This window comes from Bactrocera neohumeralis, chromosome 5, assembly GCF_024586455.1.
Source record: "Bactrocera neohumeralis isolate Rockhampton chromosome 5, APGP_CSIRO_Bneo_wtdbg2-racon-allhic-juicebox.fasta_v2, whole genome shotgun sequence".
In the NCBI taxonomy this organism is placed as follows: domain Eukaryota; kingdom Metazoa; phylum Arthropoda; class Insecta; order Diptera; family Tephritidae; genus Bactrocera; species Bactrocera neohumeralis.
The window spans coordinates 22828132-22850647 of NC_065922.1; the positions used below are offsets into that span (position 1 = coordinate 22828132).

The 22516-nt window shown below is 38.7% G+C and overlaps 2 protein-coding genes across 10 annotated transcripts in view; one reads left to right on the forward strand and one right to left on the reverse strand.

Annotated features, from left to right (window-relative positions):
- The window catches only part of LOC126759943 (monocarboxylate transporter 5), a 272426-nt gene extending 262358 nt beyond the window's left edge, over window positions 1–10068 (reverse strand). For 3 of the 4 annotated variants that reach the window (XM_050475193.1, XM_050475192.1, XM_050475182.1), the window contains exon 1: window positions 9978–10068. The gene's annotated coding sequence lies outside the window, so the exon portion shown is untranslated. The remainder of the gene's footprint in view (window positions 1–9977) is intronic. The other variant, XM_050475185.1, reaches the window with a different exon arrangement.
- Window positions 1–20525, forward strand: part of LOC126759941 (mucin-5AC) — a 129590-nt gene extending 109065 nt beyond the window's left edge. For all 6 annotated transcript variants that reach the window (XM_050475181.1, XM_050475177.1, XM_050475175.1 and 3 more), the window contains exons 3-8: window positions 5797–5926; window positions 9980–10094; window positions 11676–11836; window positions 12061–12200; window positions 13821–15129; window positions 16372–20525. In XM_050475181.1, the coding sequence (XP_050331138.1) occupies window positions 5797–5926; window positions 9980–10094; window positions 11676–11836; window positions 12061–12200; window positions 13821–15129; window positions 16372–17753 (3237 nt within the window). In that variant the 3' untranslated portion in view covers window positions 17754–20525. The remainder of the gene's footprint in view (window positions 1–5796; window positions 5927–9979; window positions 10095–11675; window positions 11837–12060; window positions 12201–13820; window positions 15130–16371) is intronic.
- The last annotated feature ends 1991 nt before the right edge of the window (window positions 20526–22516 follow it).

Here is a 22516-nt window from a genome sequence, read left to right on the forward strand (position 1 = left end):
GCGCTGAAAATTTTAATTTTTGATCGTTGTACGAGCGCTTGTTTATAGTAACTTAAAATATTCATCTCGGGCAAAACAATTGGAACATTTTCGCGCTATTCATTTTTGCTACCAGTAAAAAAATGAATATTTCATTGATGAAAAATTTTTTCTCGTGGGATCTCATACAATTTGTCAATCGCTCAAAATAAAAGCTGGTGTCAATTGACATGACAGGTGATAAATCGTGGATTTACGCGTATGGATCGAAAGTATAACAGCGTTAGAATATTTTCAAGATGAGCCGAGTCAAATAAAATTGGTTCGCGCACGAGCAATTCGAAGCAAATGGTTGGCTTTTTTTTTTAGAAATATTGATGATGTCGCAACTATACCAACCACTACAGCAGTACAGGACAATAAATTCTGAGTGATATACAATCATTTACTTGTCTTTAAAGAAATCAGAACAAGTAAGGAAGGGCTAAGTTCGGGTGTCACCGAACATTTTATACTCTCGCATGGTAAAGTGATAATCGAGATTTCATTATCCGTCATTTACATATTTTTCAAATACCGTATTTGTGTAAAGTTTTATTCCGCTATCATCATTGGTTCCTAATGTATATACTCGTATTATACAGAAAAGGCATCAGATGGAATTCAAAATAGCGTTATATTGGAAGAAGGCGCGATTGTGAACCGATTTCACCCATAAAAAAATTTTTAAAAAAAGCCTGGGTGCAGCTTCCTTCTGCAATTTCTTCCGTAAAATTTAGTGTTTCTGACGTTTTTTGTTAGTCGGTTAACGCACTTTTAGTGATTTTGAACATAACCTTTGTATGGGAGGTGGGCGTGGTTATTATCCATTTTTGAACTGTATATGGAAATACCTGAAGAAAACGACTCTGTAGACTTTGGTTGACATAGCTATAGTAGTTTCCGAGATAAGTACAAAACTTAGTAGGGGGCGGGACCACGCCCACTTTTCCAAAAAAATTACGTCCAAATATGCCCCTCTTTAATGCGATCTTTTGTGCCAAATTTCACTTTCATATCTTTATTTATGGCTTAGTTATGACACTTTATAGGTTTTCGGTTTCCGCCATTTTGTGGGCGTGGCAGTGGGCCGATTTTGCCCATCTTCGAACTTAACCTTCTTATGGAACCAAGGAATACGTGTACCAAGTTTCATCATGATATCTCAATTTTTACTCAAATTACAGCTTGCACGGACGGACAGACGGACGGACGGACAGACAGACATCCGGATTTCGACTCTACTCGTCACCCCGATCACTTTGGTATATATAACCCTATATCTGACTCTTTCAGTTTTAAGACTTACAAACAACCGTTATGTGAACAAAACTATAATACTCTCCTTAGCAACAACCATGACAAAGCGAGCTCACATACATCGCCTGAATCAACTGCATTTTTGAGCACTTAAAATATCGATTTCATGAGTAAAGCACCGTCCTGACATGGCATCGAACGACTTTTTTTTATTCCCACACGAATAAATTAAACTAAGAGGTCAACGACATCTGAATAGGAAGTTGATGCGTTCAAAAGGCATGTTTTGGGGATAACTCAATCAAAGTGACAAAAATCTTTCGACAATTGATTCAAACGCATGCAAAACTGTATAGAGTTTATTGGAAAACATTTTTTAAAAACACGAAGGTGATATTTGATGATTAAATTTTGTCTTTGTTCTCTAATTCCGAAATATAAAAGGCAACCTACATTTATATAGAAACTTTATAGGGTCTTTGACGTTTCCTGGATGTTATAAAATTCAAAAGTATAAAATAGTTGATGACAGTAGTGTTCAAAAATAATATTCATATTCAGATGGTAACTCCAGAAAAAAATTTCTCACGAACGTGAAAAAGTTTTCAAATATTGTTCTTTTTTCTCCCTTCTTCAACCCTCATTACTTAATTTCCATTAATTTTATTCTCTTAAATTCCCATAAACCCTAAAAACCTGTTAACATTCCTACCAGTTTTCATTATTATCTCAAAAGTTGTGCGCAACGAAAAAATCTCACAACCACTTATCGTATTGGTATCTATACTAGACAGCTCTAAGTGTGTATCTAGACATTATAACCCTCCTTCTTAAGATTTCCTTTATTTTCCGTCTTCACATACATATGCTAGCTTTCATTTCCTGTTAATCAAGTCTTTTGATAATTTTAATTAAGACAACAACACGGCCAACAAGATAATTGACTGAGCGAAAAGAAACAACAAAAACAATAAGTTGCTGCAGCATCGACAGCAACCGCCGCCGCAATTGCAGGGAGTTGAAGCAATCGTATTTGCCTAATTATCATCTTCAGAAAAAAAGAAGCGCAGCACAAACAATGCGGAATTAAGTGAAGAAGGCTTGGGTAAACCGCTTGCATAGAATGGAGAAGTTGGGCGAAGTACGATGCAAAGATAATGAGACAGAATAACAAGCAGAGAAAAAGTTTGAAAGTTAGTCAAGTTGGAGAATTGCGCGGTTCTTAGGCTTATGTCATTGCATAGGAAATTGTGCGCGTTGCCGCTTATAATTTCTTGAGTCACAATTAATATTTTTATTTGAACGTACTTATTTTCTATTTATTTATTTTTTCTGATTCTCGTTTCTGCTTCTTTTTGATTCACTTTCTTATTCTAAATTATTTGTAACCCAAAGTTCTAGAAATAAGCATTTTACAGTAATTTTTCTTTGGGACTTTCATATGTACTTCATACTTTCACAATTAAGCGCAACAACAACAACATCTTCGCTTGTTGGTTTCCTTTTCGCTTTGTTTATACAACAATTAATTTTGTTTTTCCTTTTCATTTTTACCTTTTCCCTTTTTCTCAATTTTTCTTTTACTATAAAGCCAAAAAAAAAAAAATTTTTAAAAGCATGCTTTGAAATTAAGAGCACAAAAAATCATAAAAACAAAAATAATTACGAAGAATTGTAGGCAAATGCGGCGATTGTATGGAATTAAGTATAATAATGTAAACATAAGTACAATAGCAAAGGGTTAAATAATGATTGCCAAAGGCAAACGAGTTCAGCAAGTTGTTTGTGTTGAGTGTTGTGTGCTTTCCACCCTCTCGTACATAGCCGCTCGTTTAAGCAAGTTTATTAAACCTCAGAAGTAAAGAAGTTTATTACGAGTTTTTTTATTACAATTTTAATTGCCCCAATTAACTTTGCAATAAAAAAATTTATTATTTATGTAATGACTGTTTTGTAAAAAGTTCGAATTTTCCGTTTCTTGCCCGCATTCAGAAGTTCCATTCCACCGCTTGCTTCTTACTTATTCATATTTTTTTAGAAATGTATTCGAAATTTATTACTTTCGTGCATTAAAATTGTTAATGAACAAATTAAAGATAAACCTATCTACTTGACATATGCACAAAACAACTGCTATTCGAATTCGAAATTTATGTGTATATAACAAGTTTCCATAATGACTTGATACTAGTCTGGTATTGATAAAGTAAAAACAGTTAACATCTCCGTCTACCCTTCCAGAAAATACTTTTGAAAGGCTTCAGTTAATTTTACTCAAGTAAACTCAAGCCTTTTGAAAAGCATCGGTAATAAAACTAGCAGAAATTGTGGAGGAGCTAAAACAAAGTAAACAGGACTTTTTGAATCTAACGCCCCCTGGTAGCGCCATCTACTTCTGTACTATAATCCAAAAATATTCGGGATCATTTTACAGTGGGATATTTGGTTATATGTAGTACTAGATTCCAGCATAGGAAAATCCATCAAGCTACCTGGCTGTCTCCGCATCGAAAAGCCACCAAACAAATCGATCATGATGTGAAAAATCCCTCCATTGTTTTAGACGTGCGTACTCTCCGAGGTCCTAATATTGGCTAGGACCACTAACTTGTTGCAAAAAAGATACGCACCCGCCTCTGTGCAGCAAAATACGTACGTCAACGAACACAAGAAAAGTTCGACGTCTAGAAGCTGCCATCTACTCGACTTACATACCTGCTCTCTGAGAGCAATCGACAGCAACTCAGTGTAAGGGAACCGTGCGACGGCACGAATGACTGGTACGATACCGAGAGTTGAAGAGGGAAGCGAGACGCATTTGCAGACAAAAAAAGGAGAGGCCGAAATGTGTGAGTACGAAGAGACTGACAAGCTGACCGACAGGGGTAATGCTCGAAAATTGTACGTTAAGATGCGGCGACTAACAGAAGGCTTCAAGACCGGAGCATACTCTTGTAGAACCCCATTGGTGATCTAGTGACTGATGCCCAGAGCATACTAAAATTATGGAGAGAATACTTCTTCAACCTGCTACACCTGGAGATGGTGAACCCGATTCCCCAATCGATGACAATGGAGCGGCCGTTCTAGTAACTGAGTTTGGTAGTGAACGAGGGCAAGACGAAATATTTCCTGTCATCAAACAAACAGTCGTCGCACTCGCTACTTGGCTCCCACTGCACTCTGAACAGTCATAACTTCGAAGTCGTTGATAATTTCGTCTACCAGCATTAACACCACCAACAATGTCAGCCTCGAAATGCTGTGCAGAATATCTCTTGCTAACAGGTGCTACTTTGGACTGAGTAAGCAATTGAGAAATAAAGTCTTCTCGAAGTACAAAGACTAAACTCTATAAGTCACTCATTATTCCCGTCCTGCTACTAGTGTTGAATATTTAGTCACTTAGGTAAAACGGAGAGCTGGCGCAAATGGTAACCAATGTGAAATTGAAAGAAGATGTTGCCATGTGTTTGGTTGAATTGGGTAGAAAATCATCTACTCGTACTATGAGCTGTTACCTTACAGTCGAACTCTTAATCCGGCCCTGTGCTTTCAACAAATAGATCGTCTGTAGGAAGCAATAGCTTAGAAGCGATTCGTCTCAAGAGAAGCGGTCAGTTTTGGCCAGTAGGATAGGAATTGTTACACAACGTCCGGCCATACGCATTGATAGCGACTAGCCAGAAGCTCTATGGGCTGTTTTCTGTTGATTTCGTCTCAAGAGAAGCTTATGAAAATCGACTATGCTTGCTTTTTGCTAATTAAGACGAGGGCTTTTGGTTTCAAAGAGAATAAAGTTATAAATTTTACTTCAATATGACAAGAAATTATTGAACAAAATGGTGCATATTTGACTTAAATCGGATCATTCGAACTGTGATATATAAAATTTCCAAATTTATAGAAGATATATATGTATATATAAATTATCAGCGTGATGAACTGATCCGCATTAGCCATGCTCCGTCTATCCTTTAGTAAATACGTGAAGTAATTCTTCAGTTTTTGAGCTTTAGACTAGAAATTTCGCACACATCTTTTCCTTATCAAGAAGCTGATCATTTATCAGAACTCGATCTCAAAATCAAGTGCTTGTATGGGAAATTTTTTTATTTGCCAAGGTAACTTCACGAAATTTAGCATAAACATTCGACATAATATGGTAATTGTGAGACATCGCCCCCGAATATATGTTTTCAGATCGAAATATAACTCATATAGTGGCAATTCAAACTGATCGCTCCAAATGAAGGAAAATATGTTTTTATGCCCTTTAATCATATAAAAAATATGCTGGTGGAAGTTTTTTTTTTTTTTGAAAATTGGGTTACTACATAGATGTAAGCAAAGCGCCAGAAGGAATTTATAATTAAATTCTATATTTTTGGAATTTTGACAGCAAACCTAAGAAACCTACTAAGGGATATCTTTATTGACTAACTTAAAAAAATCTTCAGAAAATCTCAAGCAATAACTTTAGATTTTGAAAGAGAAAATTTCTTTGCTTTGTTGTAGGTCAATGTCAGCAACACTTGGACCATGCCGCAGGAGGGACTCAACGTCTTCTATCGCTTCTTCCGCGATCGAATATCTTGGTTTGAGGCTGATGCTGTTTGCCAATTTCATCACGCCAATCTGGTCACCGGTAAGTAAACACTTAAATAAATAGAAATACAGTTGAACAATTTCAACTTACACAAAATACAAAAGGGAAAACCGAATAAAAAATCAGCGCTTTCTCTAAAAATCTACAACAAGTCAGAACTTCTTAGCGAAGCACTTAAATACAGTTTGACCCCACTCAAAAAGCCAAGGAGTGCATGTGACCGTCAAACTTAAACGCACTGAACTCAAAAGCAAAGCAGCAGCTGATAAGAAGAGACAAACGAAAAGAAAATCACTTGCAGACGCTGAAACGCACAAACCGCATGAAAAGTGAAAAAACGGCAAATTTTTAAACGAAAAAAAGTGAGAGGAAAATAGAATTGTCAAAAGCAAACATTGGCGAGTCGGCAGGTGGTGACACAAAAATGAAAAATGCAAATATGCTCGCGGCGAAAGCGCAAAAAAAAGTGCAAATAAAAAACGTGGAAAATTGTCAAAACCAAAATGACAATAACAAAACGAGGGCAATGCAAATACGAAGGACAGGAAATGCGGTGAATAAATGCCCGGCAGCTGGTGGCTGTGTGCTTTGGCAAAATAAATAAACAAGATATGCAAATGCTCGACACAAAATGCGCAAACGGACAGGCACTCTAGGCGCGCACGAATGCAAATTTATACACAAACACACACATACGAACACACAAACACACACATGAATGCACAGGAAAGTATTTGCCAGGACAAGCGCTTGTAACCACTACTCGCAACAGCTCTCCAAGCATATAAGCAAACAATCACACATACATATATGCATACCAGCACACATACTCACACACACTCACGCGCCAACACATGCATGGAAATGACTATCGACACTTGTAAGAGTGGCCGGAAAAAAATGCTCGTTTATATTTAGAATTCATACGCCCTGTTGACCTCCGAGAGTGCGCGTCAGTTGGCCGCAGGCAAAGGAGCGCTTTCCACTTCGCTGAACGCAGCGCCAAAATAATGAGAAAAAAAACGCGCCAACAACAACAACGTACCACTAATGTATGCACGCGGCATATTTTGGTGAAAAATTGTTCAAAACCCCACTGAACAGGCTGAGGCAGCGTTCCCGCGTTGCTTTAGTCACTTGCCGCTTTCACTCTATTTTTATCAATTTTTGTTTGCAATTTTTACCAGCCAAAACGCCATCAAGCGCCGACAAAGCGACAAAGCGTTCGACCTATCACTAGCATACGCCCAAATTTCCAATGTGCTCGCGAAACTGCAATAATGCATAGTGACAGCTTCCTAACCGGCAGCGCTTGCCTGTGTCAGCAGCGTTGATAAAGGACACAAAGCGGCGAAAAAAATGTCCATGGAAAACTGGGAGAAAGTTGTGTCGGCGACTTCCGATAATTTGAATATTTCAGCAAAGGTCGCGCAAAGTGATAGCAGTCAAGTGATTTTTGTACCTTTGTTGCTGTTTGTTTTTGTATTAAGCTAGAGGATGTTTGTGCATAGCACCACGAGACTTGCGGTAAAATTCATTTCTCCAGATAATGGTTTCTTTTAATCTGTTTGTCTGAGTTTATTTTAGAACCTTCATAACTCTAAAATAAATCCATTTCAATTAAACAACAGAAAAAATAATAAAACGTGTTCCGTGTTCTTTCCTTTTTTTTAGTATCACTAAAAATAATCCAAAGGCGATAGTTCGTATGTCCCTGGTCACCAACGAAATATCTTATTTCTTCATATGCTTCGATCAGTTCTTCACTAATAACTTCGTTTCAATCAAATGAAGATTTCATCATGATCCTTTCTTCGTCCACGGAAGTACTGAAATGGATCAGTTACGACATTTATCTCTTTTTCATTAATCACCATGTTGAATTTTCCTGAGCTAACAGAACAGTGTCGGCTATAATCGCGTAAGCGGTGTCTACGCCAATTAAGAACAGAACAGTATCATATACAAAAGTAAATACCTTGTTTTCCAAAGGATGCGATCGGCTCATGCAAATGTCGTTATAAAGATAAGATTTAGGAAAAATAAGATTTGCTGAGCACGCATTAAAAATGTATGCTAGGCAGGAATTATGTTCAATAGTGCACATCGAAAATAACGCGCCAGAAGCTTAATTAACTTGGTTGAGATCCTGGGGATTCACCTATAAACTAGACTTGGCACCAAGTGACACAGGAGCAATATTTTAATGAAGAAATTTCAATGTTATTATATTAGGAACAATTCATTTCGTTGGAACTGTTCCCTCCTTTACATTTCTTTTCCCTTTTTGCTGCGGTGTTAAGGTTGTGGCAGTGGCACTGACACTTTGTCGACGGCAAAGAAGAGATAATAGTAAACGACAATAAGCTGAAAGTGGCATGAAGGACTCGGCGACAAATTAACTTTGAGAAAAAAATATAAATGATGAAGGTGGGAATGAAAAGCTTGTAACCAACGGGTCTAAAGCCATGTGCGAGTAGAAACTACTTTGGTTTATAGTCAAATACCGCGAACATATCATCCAAACAAGGCTTTGAGTATTTAGATTTTATGTATTTATGTTAAGCATAACAGTATTATATATAAATACATGGCCGGATAAAAGCATGCCCGACGAATGGAATTTAAGTGTGTTCTACCCAATCCACAAAAAGGGAGACCGCACAATCTGCGCCAAATACCGTAAGCCTCCATAGTACCGCATATAAGGTTCTGTCGATAATATTGTGTGAAAGATTAAAGCCCACCGTCAACAAACTGATTGAACCGTATAAGTGTGGGATTAGGAATGGAAAATGACCAGAAAATCATCAAATAAAAAGACGCGAGAAAACGAATATCAACTCACACCATCGTTTTTTGACGGCACGAAAAAGAACTGCCTTTATGCCGCGATGTCTGAATTTTGTATCGCCGCAAAACTAATACGGCTGTGAAAACTGACATTGATTACCAATTGACCAAAAGCTCTTCAGGATCTGGAAGGACCTTTCCAAAACGTTCGATACCAAATGAGGTTTCAGACAAAGTGACTACTTATCATGTAACTTCTTCAATCTACTGCTGGAGAAAATTATTCGAGCCGCAGAGTTGAGTTCTTTTATAAGAATGTACAGCAGCTGGCGTGCGGTGATATTGATATCATTGGCCTCAACAAACGCGTCGTTAGTTCTGCTTTGTCCAAGGGCAAGACGAAATATCTCCAGTCATCAAACAAACAGTCGTCGCATTCGCGACTAGGCTCCCACGTCACTGTTGACAGTCGTAAATCGCAGTCGTAGACGATATCATCTATCTCGGAACCAGCATTAATACCAACAGCAGCGTCAGCTTGGAAATCCAACGCAGAATAATTCTTGTCAACAAGTGTTACATCGGACTGAGTAGGCAATTGAGAAGTAAAGTTCTCTCTCGACGAACCAAAACCAAAGTCTATAAGTCACTCATACATATACGTAATTTCCGTCCTGCTGTATGGTGCAGTGGCTTGGACGATGACAACAGCTGGATTCTGGGGAAGATTTATGGTCGTTTACGCATTGGCAACGGAAAATGCAGCAGTCGATGGAACGATGAGCTGTATAAGATATACGACGACATTGACATAGTTCAGCGAATTAACATTATTCTAAACGACTCGATTGTCGATCTATCGAACACGATATCGATTAAAACGTTATTTTCTTGGGCAGAACTCGTGACAGTTTTAAATTAAAACTAAAAAAAATAAAATAGTTAAAATAATTGTAAGCTATTAAATTGGAAGGAAGAAGGAATGTTAGCTAATGACGATATGCTAAGAACTATTATCTAAAGCTAAAATTTAGAATCCCATTACTCTGTCATTTTCATCAATTGTTTCCCTCTTTATAGCATTTTCGCGTATTTATTCCACAGAAAGTACTATGTTTCCTCCCTTCAAAAACTGTTTACTTATTCGAAATGACGTACAAACACTTTTTTAGCAAAATAATTCATTGCCGTACAAAACTTTAAAGTATTAAGTTGGCACTTTCGTACATATTTTACTCCTTTGTATGTATAATAAACCATTTCTCAAGCATAACTAAAAAAATTTAATTTTACTTACAGTCGACAACAGCTTCCAATTTGATGCAACCAGAGATCTACTCCGTGAGCTTGATGTGAATGACATTGTTTGGATTGGTTTAATGAGACCGCAAAGTTCGGACCGTTTTATGTGGTCGTAAGTACTGAAAATATATATACAAAACAAATGTGCTATAAAATAAATTATTTATTGAAATGAATTTGTACAAAAAAGATTGTGTCTTATAAAACAAATTTACTATAATTGTCAACTTTTTGTCCGTCGATATGTCAACCAGCAAACCTAAAACCCAATTATTTATAATCTCTCAAAAATTGTTTTCCCGCCCGCTTTAAGTATGACCGATTTTGACCTTCAACCGTAATGAGAAGGACGTCCGCATACGCACAACATTTACAGAGGGGTTCGAGCTGCCCAAACGGACAGTGCATCATAAGATAGATCACAGACGGGTGCCTGTGAGATTTCCATGCTCAAATTCATGCCATCTATAGAGGCTTTTTTTCTCGAAAAGTAGCTTCGCCAAAGAAGCTTGGAAGGTACTGATGTCCCGATATGAATGAGTATGGCTCTTGAGCCTATCAGGGATTTCTGGAGAAGAACAACCATAGAAATGTCTTATTCGCTTTGAAAATATTGGTCCCATACTCGCTTATCATAAATAGCCTCTTTGTATTCCAGTGTGAACTTACACAAGCATTTCCACATCTCTCCGTTCAAATTATTAAAACCTTAGGATCGTTTATATCTAACCCGGCCAAAGAATTGCCTAGGACAATTCATGACAATGCCGTTTCAAACAAAGAGTTTATCATACGAGGACTTGAGTCTGATCGCTCAGTTTTGTATTGCAGCTACATACCGATCCGATATCGCCGGTTCCGAGCTGCTTCTTGGACAGAAAAGTATAAAATTTCATTGCGATATCTACAAACACTTCGCCTACATGCTGACAGACAGACCCACGGTAACACGGACTTGGCGAAATCGACTCTTTAGGTTGAAAAAATTCTCCATAAACTGACTTAAATTTAATTTAATCATTAATCACAATTTAAAGTTGCCATTTATCAGCTTCAATTGCATTTTCAATTTTCATTTCCAACCAATCAATTCAGTTTAATTGATGTTTTTAATTATTTTCGCTTGCAACCTTTGGGTTACCTACTTTCCAAGTTCCATTTATCAACTGCATTTAAAGCAAATAGACAGCAGACACCAAAAATAGAAATAAAGCAAGCCAAACAAGCCAAGCACTCAGGCAAGTGCCGCCGCCATTCATCTTCTAACGGTGAATGAAGCGCTAACCCAAATACACAAACACGTGCCAACCATCGTTTAAAAGCGCATTGAAATCACACAAATGCATTCGGCACGGTGCACGTGTGTGTTTGTGTGCGTTACGTGTTTACCAGGTCATGCCCCAGCCATTAAGGCTTACGAGTGAAATACGCTGAAACGCCTAAAAGCATTGCAGCTTCTAAGCGCCGCCATTGCAATGAGATTTCATACAATACGCTGTCCGCCTAAAAGTAGACCGCAATTTATGTGTTTTCTAATAGCAACGCGCATACTTGCCGCACATACTTTCATGTAGCGGCGTAGCACCTAGTTACAACGGTTTATTTGCAGTTTTTGCTGATGAACTTTACATCTTTCTCGCTTTTCCCCCACCTACACCCACCGCGTTTAAATATACGTTCTCTTTACATTTAGCAATTCCCGTCCACTGGTCACCGACACTGGCTACTGGGCTGAATCGCTGCCACTAATGGATGCACCACTATGCGCCGTTATCGATCCCATACGCGATTATCGCTGGCATGCGTTGCGTTGCGGCGGACCCGAGACCGCATCGTTTCTCTGCGAAATGCCGGGTAAGTAAATGTTATGCCGTGTTGAGTGATGTTTTTTGGTGTTTTTTGTGGCGTTGTAAACTTAAAATCGACGACATAATGTTGAGTTTGCGTTAGTGAACTACTGGTATGCTGCAGTCTTTGATTTCTGAGTAATTAATGTTTACAGTGAAAATATAAATCTCTCTTAATTTATTATATGCCTATTTTCTCCATTTCTTCGTTTTTGTTTTATGCGACTTCAGTGCCTTCTTGGGCCGATTCTTGCATACTCAAGGATATGCCGAATCTCACCATGCAGTATATGGCTGACACTGCAAGCATTGAGCTGATACGTAACTGCGCCGAGGAAGGTCTGCTGAAGCAGTCATGCAAGGGGAAACAGGTAAGTGAGATGAGAGCTGCGTTGGAAGTATTTAAATAATTAAATAGGCCCATATAATCCCATATTCAAAAACCACAATACTCAAAAATTTTCTTAAAATTTGCTATTTGCTTCTGAAATAAAGACAGTTAGGACAGCTTTTTAGTCCCACGACTAGAACTGCGTTGACAGAAGTGTAATATTTCTTGGAAGAAATGAAATTATACTTGTTGATGTCTATATAAATTGGACGTAACCTTTCCTGAGACCTTTCGGATCTCATTTCTAAGTATAAATTTGTCCTAAGTTTTCCTGAGACCTCTGAAAACACATTTCTAAAGGCATGAATACCCGGCAAGCTGAAAAGAACAAGCAAATACTACAACTTCTGCATCCGAATTGTTCGAGTTTTGGAAGTTTTCCGGTCCCCAGAGCTCAAATGAGTCTTCGCTGGAAAGATATTGTCAAGACTTATACCAATATTAAAGCAATATACTAATAACTCTACAAAAATTGTGTCGAAAAGTTGAAGTTCTATAAAACAACACTGATTTTTCAGCCAATCACCAAGGCCTTAAAACGACTAAGCCAAAACTGGATAAGTCCTTTATAAACCAGCACAAAACCTTCCCCAATTCAGTTCTGCTAACATTCCCGAGAAATCTGGAAGAGAAAAAAAACTATCCTCGATCGTTGCCTAATTGAATCGAACCTTAAGCATCTCATCTTCGAACTTCTCTGAGATCGAACCATCGTGTCGGAGTGGGGTAGCGCGCAGGCAAAACGGAATTTGAGTAGGAGCACCCCACAAGGAAGTGTTCTCTCGCTACTTCTCTGGCTCATGACTATCAATGATTTTTTGCAAAAGCTTGATGAAGTCGGCTCCTGGATAATGGAGCAGGATGTTGTAACTTTCATGATTAAGTACAATTTTCCGAATACCGTGTATGAGTTAACTCAAGGGTACCTTTGTATCGTAGGACACAAGGTGACTGTTAACGGCCTCTCCATAAGTCCTAGATAACCAAACCGAACTGGTTTTACTAACAAGGAAGTATCCACCATCGACGGGAAGAACGCATCTTCGGCCTTCTGGCACAGTTAAGTGCCTAGGGTTCAACCTGGTAAGAAAGCTTACGTGGAAACCCGATATCAAGGAGCGGACAAGAAAGGCTTCGGTACGGCTTCAGTAAGTACAAAACAAAGTTGTTTTTGTATTTGAAATTTTGTTTGGTTGAAGAAAAAATTGTTCAACGGCCTGTCCACACCACACCAACAAAGGCGCTGAATGTCTTGTTTTATGTAGCACCAGTGGATATAGCCCCGAAATTTATGACTGCGAATACTGCCCTTTGATTTCGTTTGAAAAGCCTGTCAAACGCCTAAATATGTTTTAAACCAATTTAAATACCAATTTTTAGACTCAGCTTGCGTATCTAAGGAATTTATACACTTTCTAACAACAACAATTATTTACAAGTTTCTGGGAGAGTTTTTGAAAGAGCTCGGTATTGCTACCCTGAACCCACTCGTGACAAGGTTACAAACTTACACAAACTAATAATAACCCTTACCACAAATTTATTTTCGTGAGAGCAATGCTAACCGCAACATTTCTCTTGCTTTTACCTTCTTCCACAGGACCGCGATCGTGCACTACGCGAACTAATCTGTCCACGAGAGCGTCTCGAAGCGCAACGCATCAATGACATAACCAATTCTCACTTCAAATCGCTGCAAATAATCAACAGTATACGCACAGACAACAACGAGAATAATGATATTGAACTCCTACCGCTTGGAGAAACATCTTACGGCTCTGCCAGCAGCAGCGACATCTCTGAACAAGTGCCAACGGAAAAGAATACCGTACAGCGTCTGATCGAACAATTCAATGTTGACGATCTGATGCAGGCCGATGAGGCGGCAGTGCCAATGAGCATTTATCACATACCCGGTGAGATACCCAAACCAGTGAAGAAAGCCGCAAAGAAAGTGATCATAACAAATGGTGGGGATTATCAAAAGAAGATTCGTGCACAGAAGTATGATGAGAGCAGCATTCAGTTGCCACCACCAACACCAAAACCAAAGAAGCAACAACAGTTGTTGGCACTGGAAGATATGATGATGGGCGATCAGCCACAACAAAGCGGCGAACCTGAAATGTTGGAGCATATGGGACCTGAAGATGATGAAGTTTCGAACGAAATAATGGAACCGCTGCCACACAAAAAGAAGGTGTTACCACAGGATTTGCGAACAATGACACCCATAACCGAGAAGTCTTCGGAGGAGATGATAAGCAGAGAAAAACCAGCAAACATGGCTGAGAGAATGCCAACCATCGAAACGACATCAGCGCCAACTACCACTACTTCAAGTAGTACTACATTGGCCCCCATAACAACGACTACAACAACCATTACCACCCCAACAACCTCTACAACAGCAGCACCGTCAACAAGTGCGGCTAGCAGTACTACAGCTCCAGACTTTGCTTCATCCACAACCGCCACAGAAGTGAAAATTTCGACAACAGAAACGACCCAAGAACCTGCCGCAGCTACCACTCTACATGCTTCCAGTGCCACATCTGCGCATACAATCGAGCCCGAGACTCTTACTCACTCTTCCTCCACATCGTCCAGCAGCTCGGTAACAACACATGCGGCACCTAAATCCATTGATGTCGAAGATACTGAATCACTTTCGAATATCGGTCATCCCATGCATCCACAACAGCAGCACGCCAATGGTAAACTCGACGAGTTACCACACCCCCATGTGAAGGAGTTGGCCGACAATTCGCATTTTATACCGCCAATGTTATTGGTGAAGTCGCATTATGTACCCCCGCTGAAACACAATGAACACGAACATCACGGCGCAAGTTCGATTGCGGGATCCGCTGTTCATGATGGACGTGGAGATATGCACGTGACTTCAGGTGAGTTTGAAAGCAGTAGGAAGAAAGGCTTGAATTCATATTAGATTAGGTTAGGTTAAATGGTACACCAAAGATCGGACGAGGACTGCTATATGTAGTCCTTTGTGAAGCCATGGAAGAGAAGAACTCCTGTGTTCCATCTTATACATTGGCAACTACAAATTTGCACAGGCGTTTAATTTCCATTCCCGCCAGTTCGGTGGGATGTCTACAGGTATGCGCTCCCAAGTGTTTCAGGTCTTGATCTCCCAAATGAGGGACAGTCTTGAAGGAAGTGTTATCTCATCTTCTTCCATACAGCTTCTACCGATGGCGTCGGGTAAAATTCTTACTGTCTCCAACCTTAAGCCGCTCAACTAGGGAGAAGCTCCTTACTGAGAGCAAAGATATCATTCTTTCAAAAACCTTTTGCGACAGCGCATGCCATGATTTCGGCGAAGCCCTGCTATCTAGTAGTAAAACACAACAGGATATGCAAGCACCGACCCGCTCCCTTTCTACCAATAGTGGTTTTAAGGTGACTTTCCTTGCTAGCTCATCAGCTTTGCAATTTTCAGAGATTCCGCTATGGGCTGGTAGCTATAATAGTCTTAATACAAAGACGAGGCTATTGATAGTGATGTTATGCACTCTTTGACCAACCCATAGTTAATGAGTTCAAGGCTAGTATCGCCGCGCTGTTATATGAGCGAATGGTTACTTCTCTGAAGGAGGCCGCACTCCGGAGCAGTAGATCTACTGCTATCTCAATGGCTGCAACCTCGGCTTAAAAAAATTGTAATTATCGGGAAGTCTGAAGCTGGGGTTGATAGAGAGCATCTGAGAGTAAACGCCTCCACCAACCTTCCCTCCCAAAGTTTTGACCCATCCGAAGCTAACAGCCCCTTTCCTCTATCGGCTTCTTCCCATCCACGACTCCCTCGCCGGTATATGGGCAGAGAAGGAATTCATATTGCTAGTCTCTGTCTTTTAGGTCGACATTTTAAAGATAATATGAACTTTACTTGCGAATGGCCTTTGGTCTTCTGGGAGCCTATTTACAGCATAATCGCTAGAAACTGCATAGGCGGTGAGCTCGCAAGACAAACATAGTGTTGTTTCTCCTATATCAGATTGGGAACGAGTTGAGTATAAGTTTTTCCCTTCGTTCGAGTGCTGGGCCTTTGGGGTCAAATTAAATTCATTACATCCAACTGAATTAATTTAACCATCATCCTTTTGTGTTCATCTGTTATACTCAAGGTAAACCGATTGAGGGTACAGTTCACTCCAGCAGCACAAGCAACTACACGCCCACAGCAACAACACACAGTCACACAATGGCCGAGAAAAGTGCTGAAACTGACGTTGAGACGATGACCACAATAACGGTGACCGCCACAATGGCAGCAATAAAAGCGGCAACAACAAAAACTCCAGTAACAGCACCAGCAGCATCCGAGACAACCACCAACATTGATGGATTGACAAGCGAGACGATCGATAAATCCACAGTACTGGTGCAGCAACAGCAACAACAAGACCAGCAGACGCCAGCTCAGCTAACCGCTAAGATAATTGACAGCACGAGTGCGGCAAAGACAAATCAGCACCAACAGCAACAAAAACAACAACAACAACAGCAGCAAGGCAATGACAAGCCGAATAATATGAAGCGACAAGCGCAAGCTGCCAGCGAAGAAGACGAAATTACGGAGAAAATTGAAAATGCCAAAGAAGTTGTTGTAGAGCGAACAACAACCGTAACAAAAGCAGAGGAAACAACAACAACTACAACAGCGCCAATAACAACACTGGCTACCAATGTTAACAAGCAGCATGCAACAGCAACAGCCGAAACAATAACAACTGTCAAAGCATCAGCAACAACAACAACAAATACGAAAGCTGATGACAACGCTTCAAGACATGAAATTGAGAAGCCAGTAAAGCGGGGCCCACAAACAAAAGAAATGTCCGTGCAGACAACTAATGCCGGAACAGAAGATCTGCTAGCAACCACAACAACAACAACTACTACTACTACAACAAGTAAGCCAACAACGGCGCAGACGGATAAGTTGCACACAATACAACACTCAACCGCAACACAAAAGCCACCGCAGCAAGAGCCAACCAAAACAACAACAGCAACAACAATAGCCGAAGTCATACTGCAAAACAATGACAATGCCGAGAATGTACGTCCTTCATCACAATCAATCTTGGCCACAGCTGATGCCGCTACCAACGCTCCAATTGCTTCCTCCGCAGCTTCCGCTTTCGCTTCCGCAGCAACCGTCACACCGTCAACACACACAATTACAATAACAACTGCATGCAGCAGTGATACAGATTTAGACGCGACAACCGCCGACACCTTGGATGCGAGCTCCACAACCGAAGATGCCACCGCCGGCAAGAAGCTGACGCGTGTACATCGCACTTGCCAGCCGCGCTTCGAGAAGACACAGACACACAAGGGCAAGCACACGAAGCATCATGCTGCACACACCATTGAGCCACCGGCACCGACGCGCAACTTCATGAAGGAGGAGACCGAGACGCCGCCCTACAAGCCCAATCGCCATCGCGTGCTGACCAAACCGGAAACTGTCAGCTATTTCAAGAAGATACTAGGTTAAGCGGACTATGTGCGGTGAGTGAGCGAGTGCTGAGAGCGGGATGGTCATATGAGGTAGCACAGGTACGAGGTAAGAAGGTTGAAGGGTTGAGTTCTCTCACATGTGAGGCAAAACAAAAACAAAAGCAAGTAAAATATATTAATATATTTACTTATAAAGCAGCGCTAAGTTTGTAGTTAAGATTTAAAAAAAAGTCGAACGCGGTCTAAGGCGGATGTAATAGTTGATTGCGAGGAATAGCATAGCTTAGGCTGAGAAAACATAAAGAAAAGTAGAGGCAGATAATAATTGTTGCAAACGTCACGCAGCTTAACAACTCGGATTTAAGTAAAAAAGTAAGCAGCTAAAGCATAACAAAAAAGGGAAAAAATTATAGCATGTCAATTTGGGAGATAAGAAAATGGTTTAGGAGATATAAATTGGTCACAACAGAACTCTTAAAGGTCAAAGGTACGTTCGGTGACCCGAGAGTTGTGCTCGTGTTTAATATTAAGGTCATTAAAATGCATAAATATCAAGGGTGAGCAGGGTATAAGCAGAAGGTTTACATTGATGTATGTAGATTTCGATGAAGGCCAAAATAGTTGAATATCATTGCATAGGTTTACACAAACTACTACACATTCACAGAAATACAGAAAAAAACAAAATAAAAAAAATAAATTTACATACAAATAAGCCAACACCAAAGCCATGGATATGATGTTATACATTTTTAATGTTTTATTATTAATATAGATTTACTATATAAGCCGAGAAAGTTAAAGCGTTTCATAGTTCGTTCTACAGATAACTAACTTTTCATGCCAACGCCACGCCAGGTAATCTACTGGGTAAGCTATAGATAAGCCTAGCTTGTAGTACGTATATTAATCGGCACTGAGCTTGAGTCGAAGTTTTCTTTAACAGGAGCTTAGAACTCTGTGAGGTACAAATCATAAGCAGTTCAATGAGCTTCTTTCTTCCATGTAATCTACAAAACCGAGAATATACTTGGCAGGAATTTGTGGGTCACAAACCTTTAACCTACGTTTTTTGATGTTTTGCCCAAATGATCTTAAAACATGAGCGCGTTTTCACTTAGCAACTAGGAAGGGTTAAGTCTACTATAGGGATACCGTAATTTTCTATTTTAATGACTAGAAATCTCAGCGTCTCTTACTCAATAGGCAGTTATGACAAGCATTAGATAAATACAGATCAGTGGATTATGAACTAAGCCTGGCACTATCTTACTTTTTTTGATATTTTGAAACTATTTTTACTAACAGTTCTATGCTTTTTATCCAAATGTAAACTAATAATTTGAAATGTGTTGGTAAAATCGGTATAGATTTTTACCTGTGCTAATTTACTCTCAATTAGCCTTGACCCTATTCCAATCTTAAGTATTGGTTTTCGATTTGCCGACTCTCCCATAATGAACATTCATTTCGTCATTTGACGACAGTTCGCTAAATCTTGTGAGGCCCCGGTCCTCTTTTCATCGCTACAATATAGAGAACGTCTTTTACGTTGATCGCTAAAATTCAGATTCCAAAGCTAAAAGGTGTTTTGTTTAGATACGTGGTTTTCAAGAAGAAATTAAACACAAATAATTTAGCATTATGGCCACGAATTTAGCTTAATTGTAAAGATAAGGATGTGCCATTACATTCTAAAAATGATTTCGGACAATTTACTACCACAGCTGGCTCAAATAAATTACACCCTTAAGGCGAAAATGTCAATCAATTATTGCAGCAACTGGTACCTTATGTCAGTAATATTGCGAAAAGACTTTTTCGACTACCCAATATTATATTGTAAAACATCAATCTTCTCAAGCTTGTCTGCAGAGACAAGCAGCTTCACAAAACTCACAAGCGGCGATCCTATGGTGTTAAATCGCACGATATTGGAGTTCACGCCTCAACAAAAGTTGCCTGTTTCGTTGACTGTAGGCTATGGCGTTCCTCATTGACTGTAACATTATGGCCGGCTTGATTTTTGAGGAGATATGCCACTAGAACACACCAAACAGTGATTTGATGGTCGTTTGGTTTCAATTTTGAACGAGTTGAGTTTTGTAAGTCCGCAAACCAAAATGGTTCCACAATGGTCGGACTGATTTGCACTAGGTTAAATGTGATGTGAAACCGATCCATGGTTGTTTGAATTACCGACTCTGATGAGCAATAAGTTAGACCGAATATTGATATACGATGCGTCGCGAGAACCGAACGATTATTTTCGTAATAAATTTGCACGATTGCAAACGTTCTTTCAAAGCACTTAAGTCTGTTTTTTATGAAATTATAAAACGGAGTAAATATATGGTAAATCAAAAGTAACAGCAGTCAAAAAGACAAACTTTGTAAAAAGTATTGCCTAACTGAACATCACATGTCTGAAAAAACTCCCGTTAGTACATTAATAAAAAGTTTTCACCATGAGCCAGTAGTTATAAAGAATCGCGACATTAAGCGACATTCGTTAGACATTTTCGTGGCTTTATAAAGTAATATTTAACCTCAAGAAAAACCTCTTGCAATCTTTCTGATTCTAAATTGGATATCATGGTTGAAGTATTTACTGATGATGTTCATAGTTTTAAAATCAACGATTTTTCAGAGGACTAGACTATGGATTGTCGACAAAGATGTCAAGAACTTGACAAGACTTAACAGCCATTAGAAGGAAGAGTGTTTTAAGACGAGAAACCTTTGGCAATTGAAAATCTAGAAAAATCGGGCTTAGAACATTAGATTTAACAAATTCAGAGACAGAAAACCAGACTATTAGAGATCGTTTTTGGAATCAATCCCGTTCTCTTAACAGTTGAATCCATGTAACCGGAACGGACCCGGATTTTTATCCGACCAAGGACTGTCAACTCAGTAGAGTTCTGCCGCTTCAACAACAGGAGCTAATTCTCACTATTGGAACAAGGATCTAGATGATATTTTCAACAAATTTATTAGTTATGAAACTTAGAGCTTGGTGCATAAAATTAATTGTTTTAGGTCAGCTGAATTAAAAAGCATTTGATTATAGTCGGTTCAAATATATCCGTTCATTCGAAGCAAAGAAATAACGGATATTTTTAGACTTTAATGGCATGATGAATCATAAATTCTTGTCTCTAGATCCAACGTTCAATAAGGAGTACAACCTACAAGTTCAATAACCTTTTGCACGATAATCGTTGCTTGTTCTTGAAAATATAGCGCTGCCCGATGCTTTTCATTTACCAGACAAGCCTCCGTGTGTGTTAAATATAGCATTATTGCTCTTTTTTCGAGTTACCATTGATCAAACCTTCTCAATGGATGTTAATGGGATACGAATTTCAGCATATTCTTCGAGCCTCTCTTAATTGTCTTCCTAAAGCAGATAGGGAAGGTGTAATGCACATCGTGGATGACATATAGTTTTGTAATGTATGTATGTATATCAGAAGGATTTTGTGGTTTTGAGTCAATTACAAAACATTATTAATACCGTTGTAGGGAACATTACGCCAATAATTACATACATGTTTGACAATTACAAAAGTCAAGCTTTGCATATGACAACTGTGACCACAAAGCACATATAATATTTAAAATATTTAAGGTATTAATAAATTACACAAGCAGATTACTTGGCGTAATTGGCATTGGCAAACAATCTAGCTATATACAAATATTATATAACAGTATGTTTACTGAGCATTTCTAATTGCAATTAAATATTTTACAGTTGGAAATAATGAAATTTTAATTTTCGAATAACAACAAAAGCAAGTAATGAATGTTTGAATATTAATACACAAAAAAACAAACAAACAACAACAACAACAAAAGTATTAAATAATCAAATAAAAAAGTTAGCAAACAAAGTTTTGCGCAAAACTAAAAGCGCACAAATAAACAAAAAACAACAAAAATTACAAGAAAAACGAAAACACACACACAGACACGCATAAAAACATGCATGTGAGACGGAAAAGAGGAAAAACCAAAACAGAAACAAATTTTATTACTCATTATGTACAATTAAAACCAAAAATTAATATTAAGTCGTTTTTAAATTGATTAAACCAAACAAAACAACAAGAAAAACAGTGCGTTTATGCGTGCATTTAAATGGTTTTTGTGTTTAGCGGTAAAAAAAAAAAACAAAAACAAAAAAAAAACAATAAAAAAGCGGGCGAACACACAGGCACACAAAAACGCATTTGAACCATTTCGAGTCTGGTAATAATTACAACAACAAAACAATATTTTTAAAAAATAAAAATTAACTAATTAATAATAAATGATTATGAACAGTTATTAAGCCAACATTGTGTAAGCGAGTCGCATATGTACGAGTTTGTGAGTGTGCTTGAGAGCACTTATGCAGTGTGTGTGTGTGTGTAGGTAAGCAAAAAATTTAAAAGCGAGCATAATAGAAAGCTTAATAGGTTGCTAAAAGCTGGCGGGCGCTGTAGAAGCACCAAGCAAAACACATACACACATACTTAAAAAGCACACGATGTGCAAGTGTGCATAATAATGTGGAGACAGGGAGGTGGGTGCATTTGCAACAGATTATTTCCAACATATTTAATTATTTGTCTGCGCCGCAATTATTGTTGAGGCGGAATTAAAGCGATTGCCGTCAACAATAATTAAAATTAAAAAACAGAAAAAGTAACAAAAACATAATAATGAAAGTTTACACTAATGAATATTTGTTGTGTAAACAAAAAAAAAAACAAAAACAACCAGACCCATGATAATGAAAAACAATAGTAT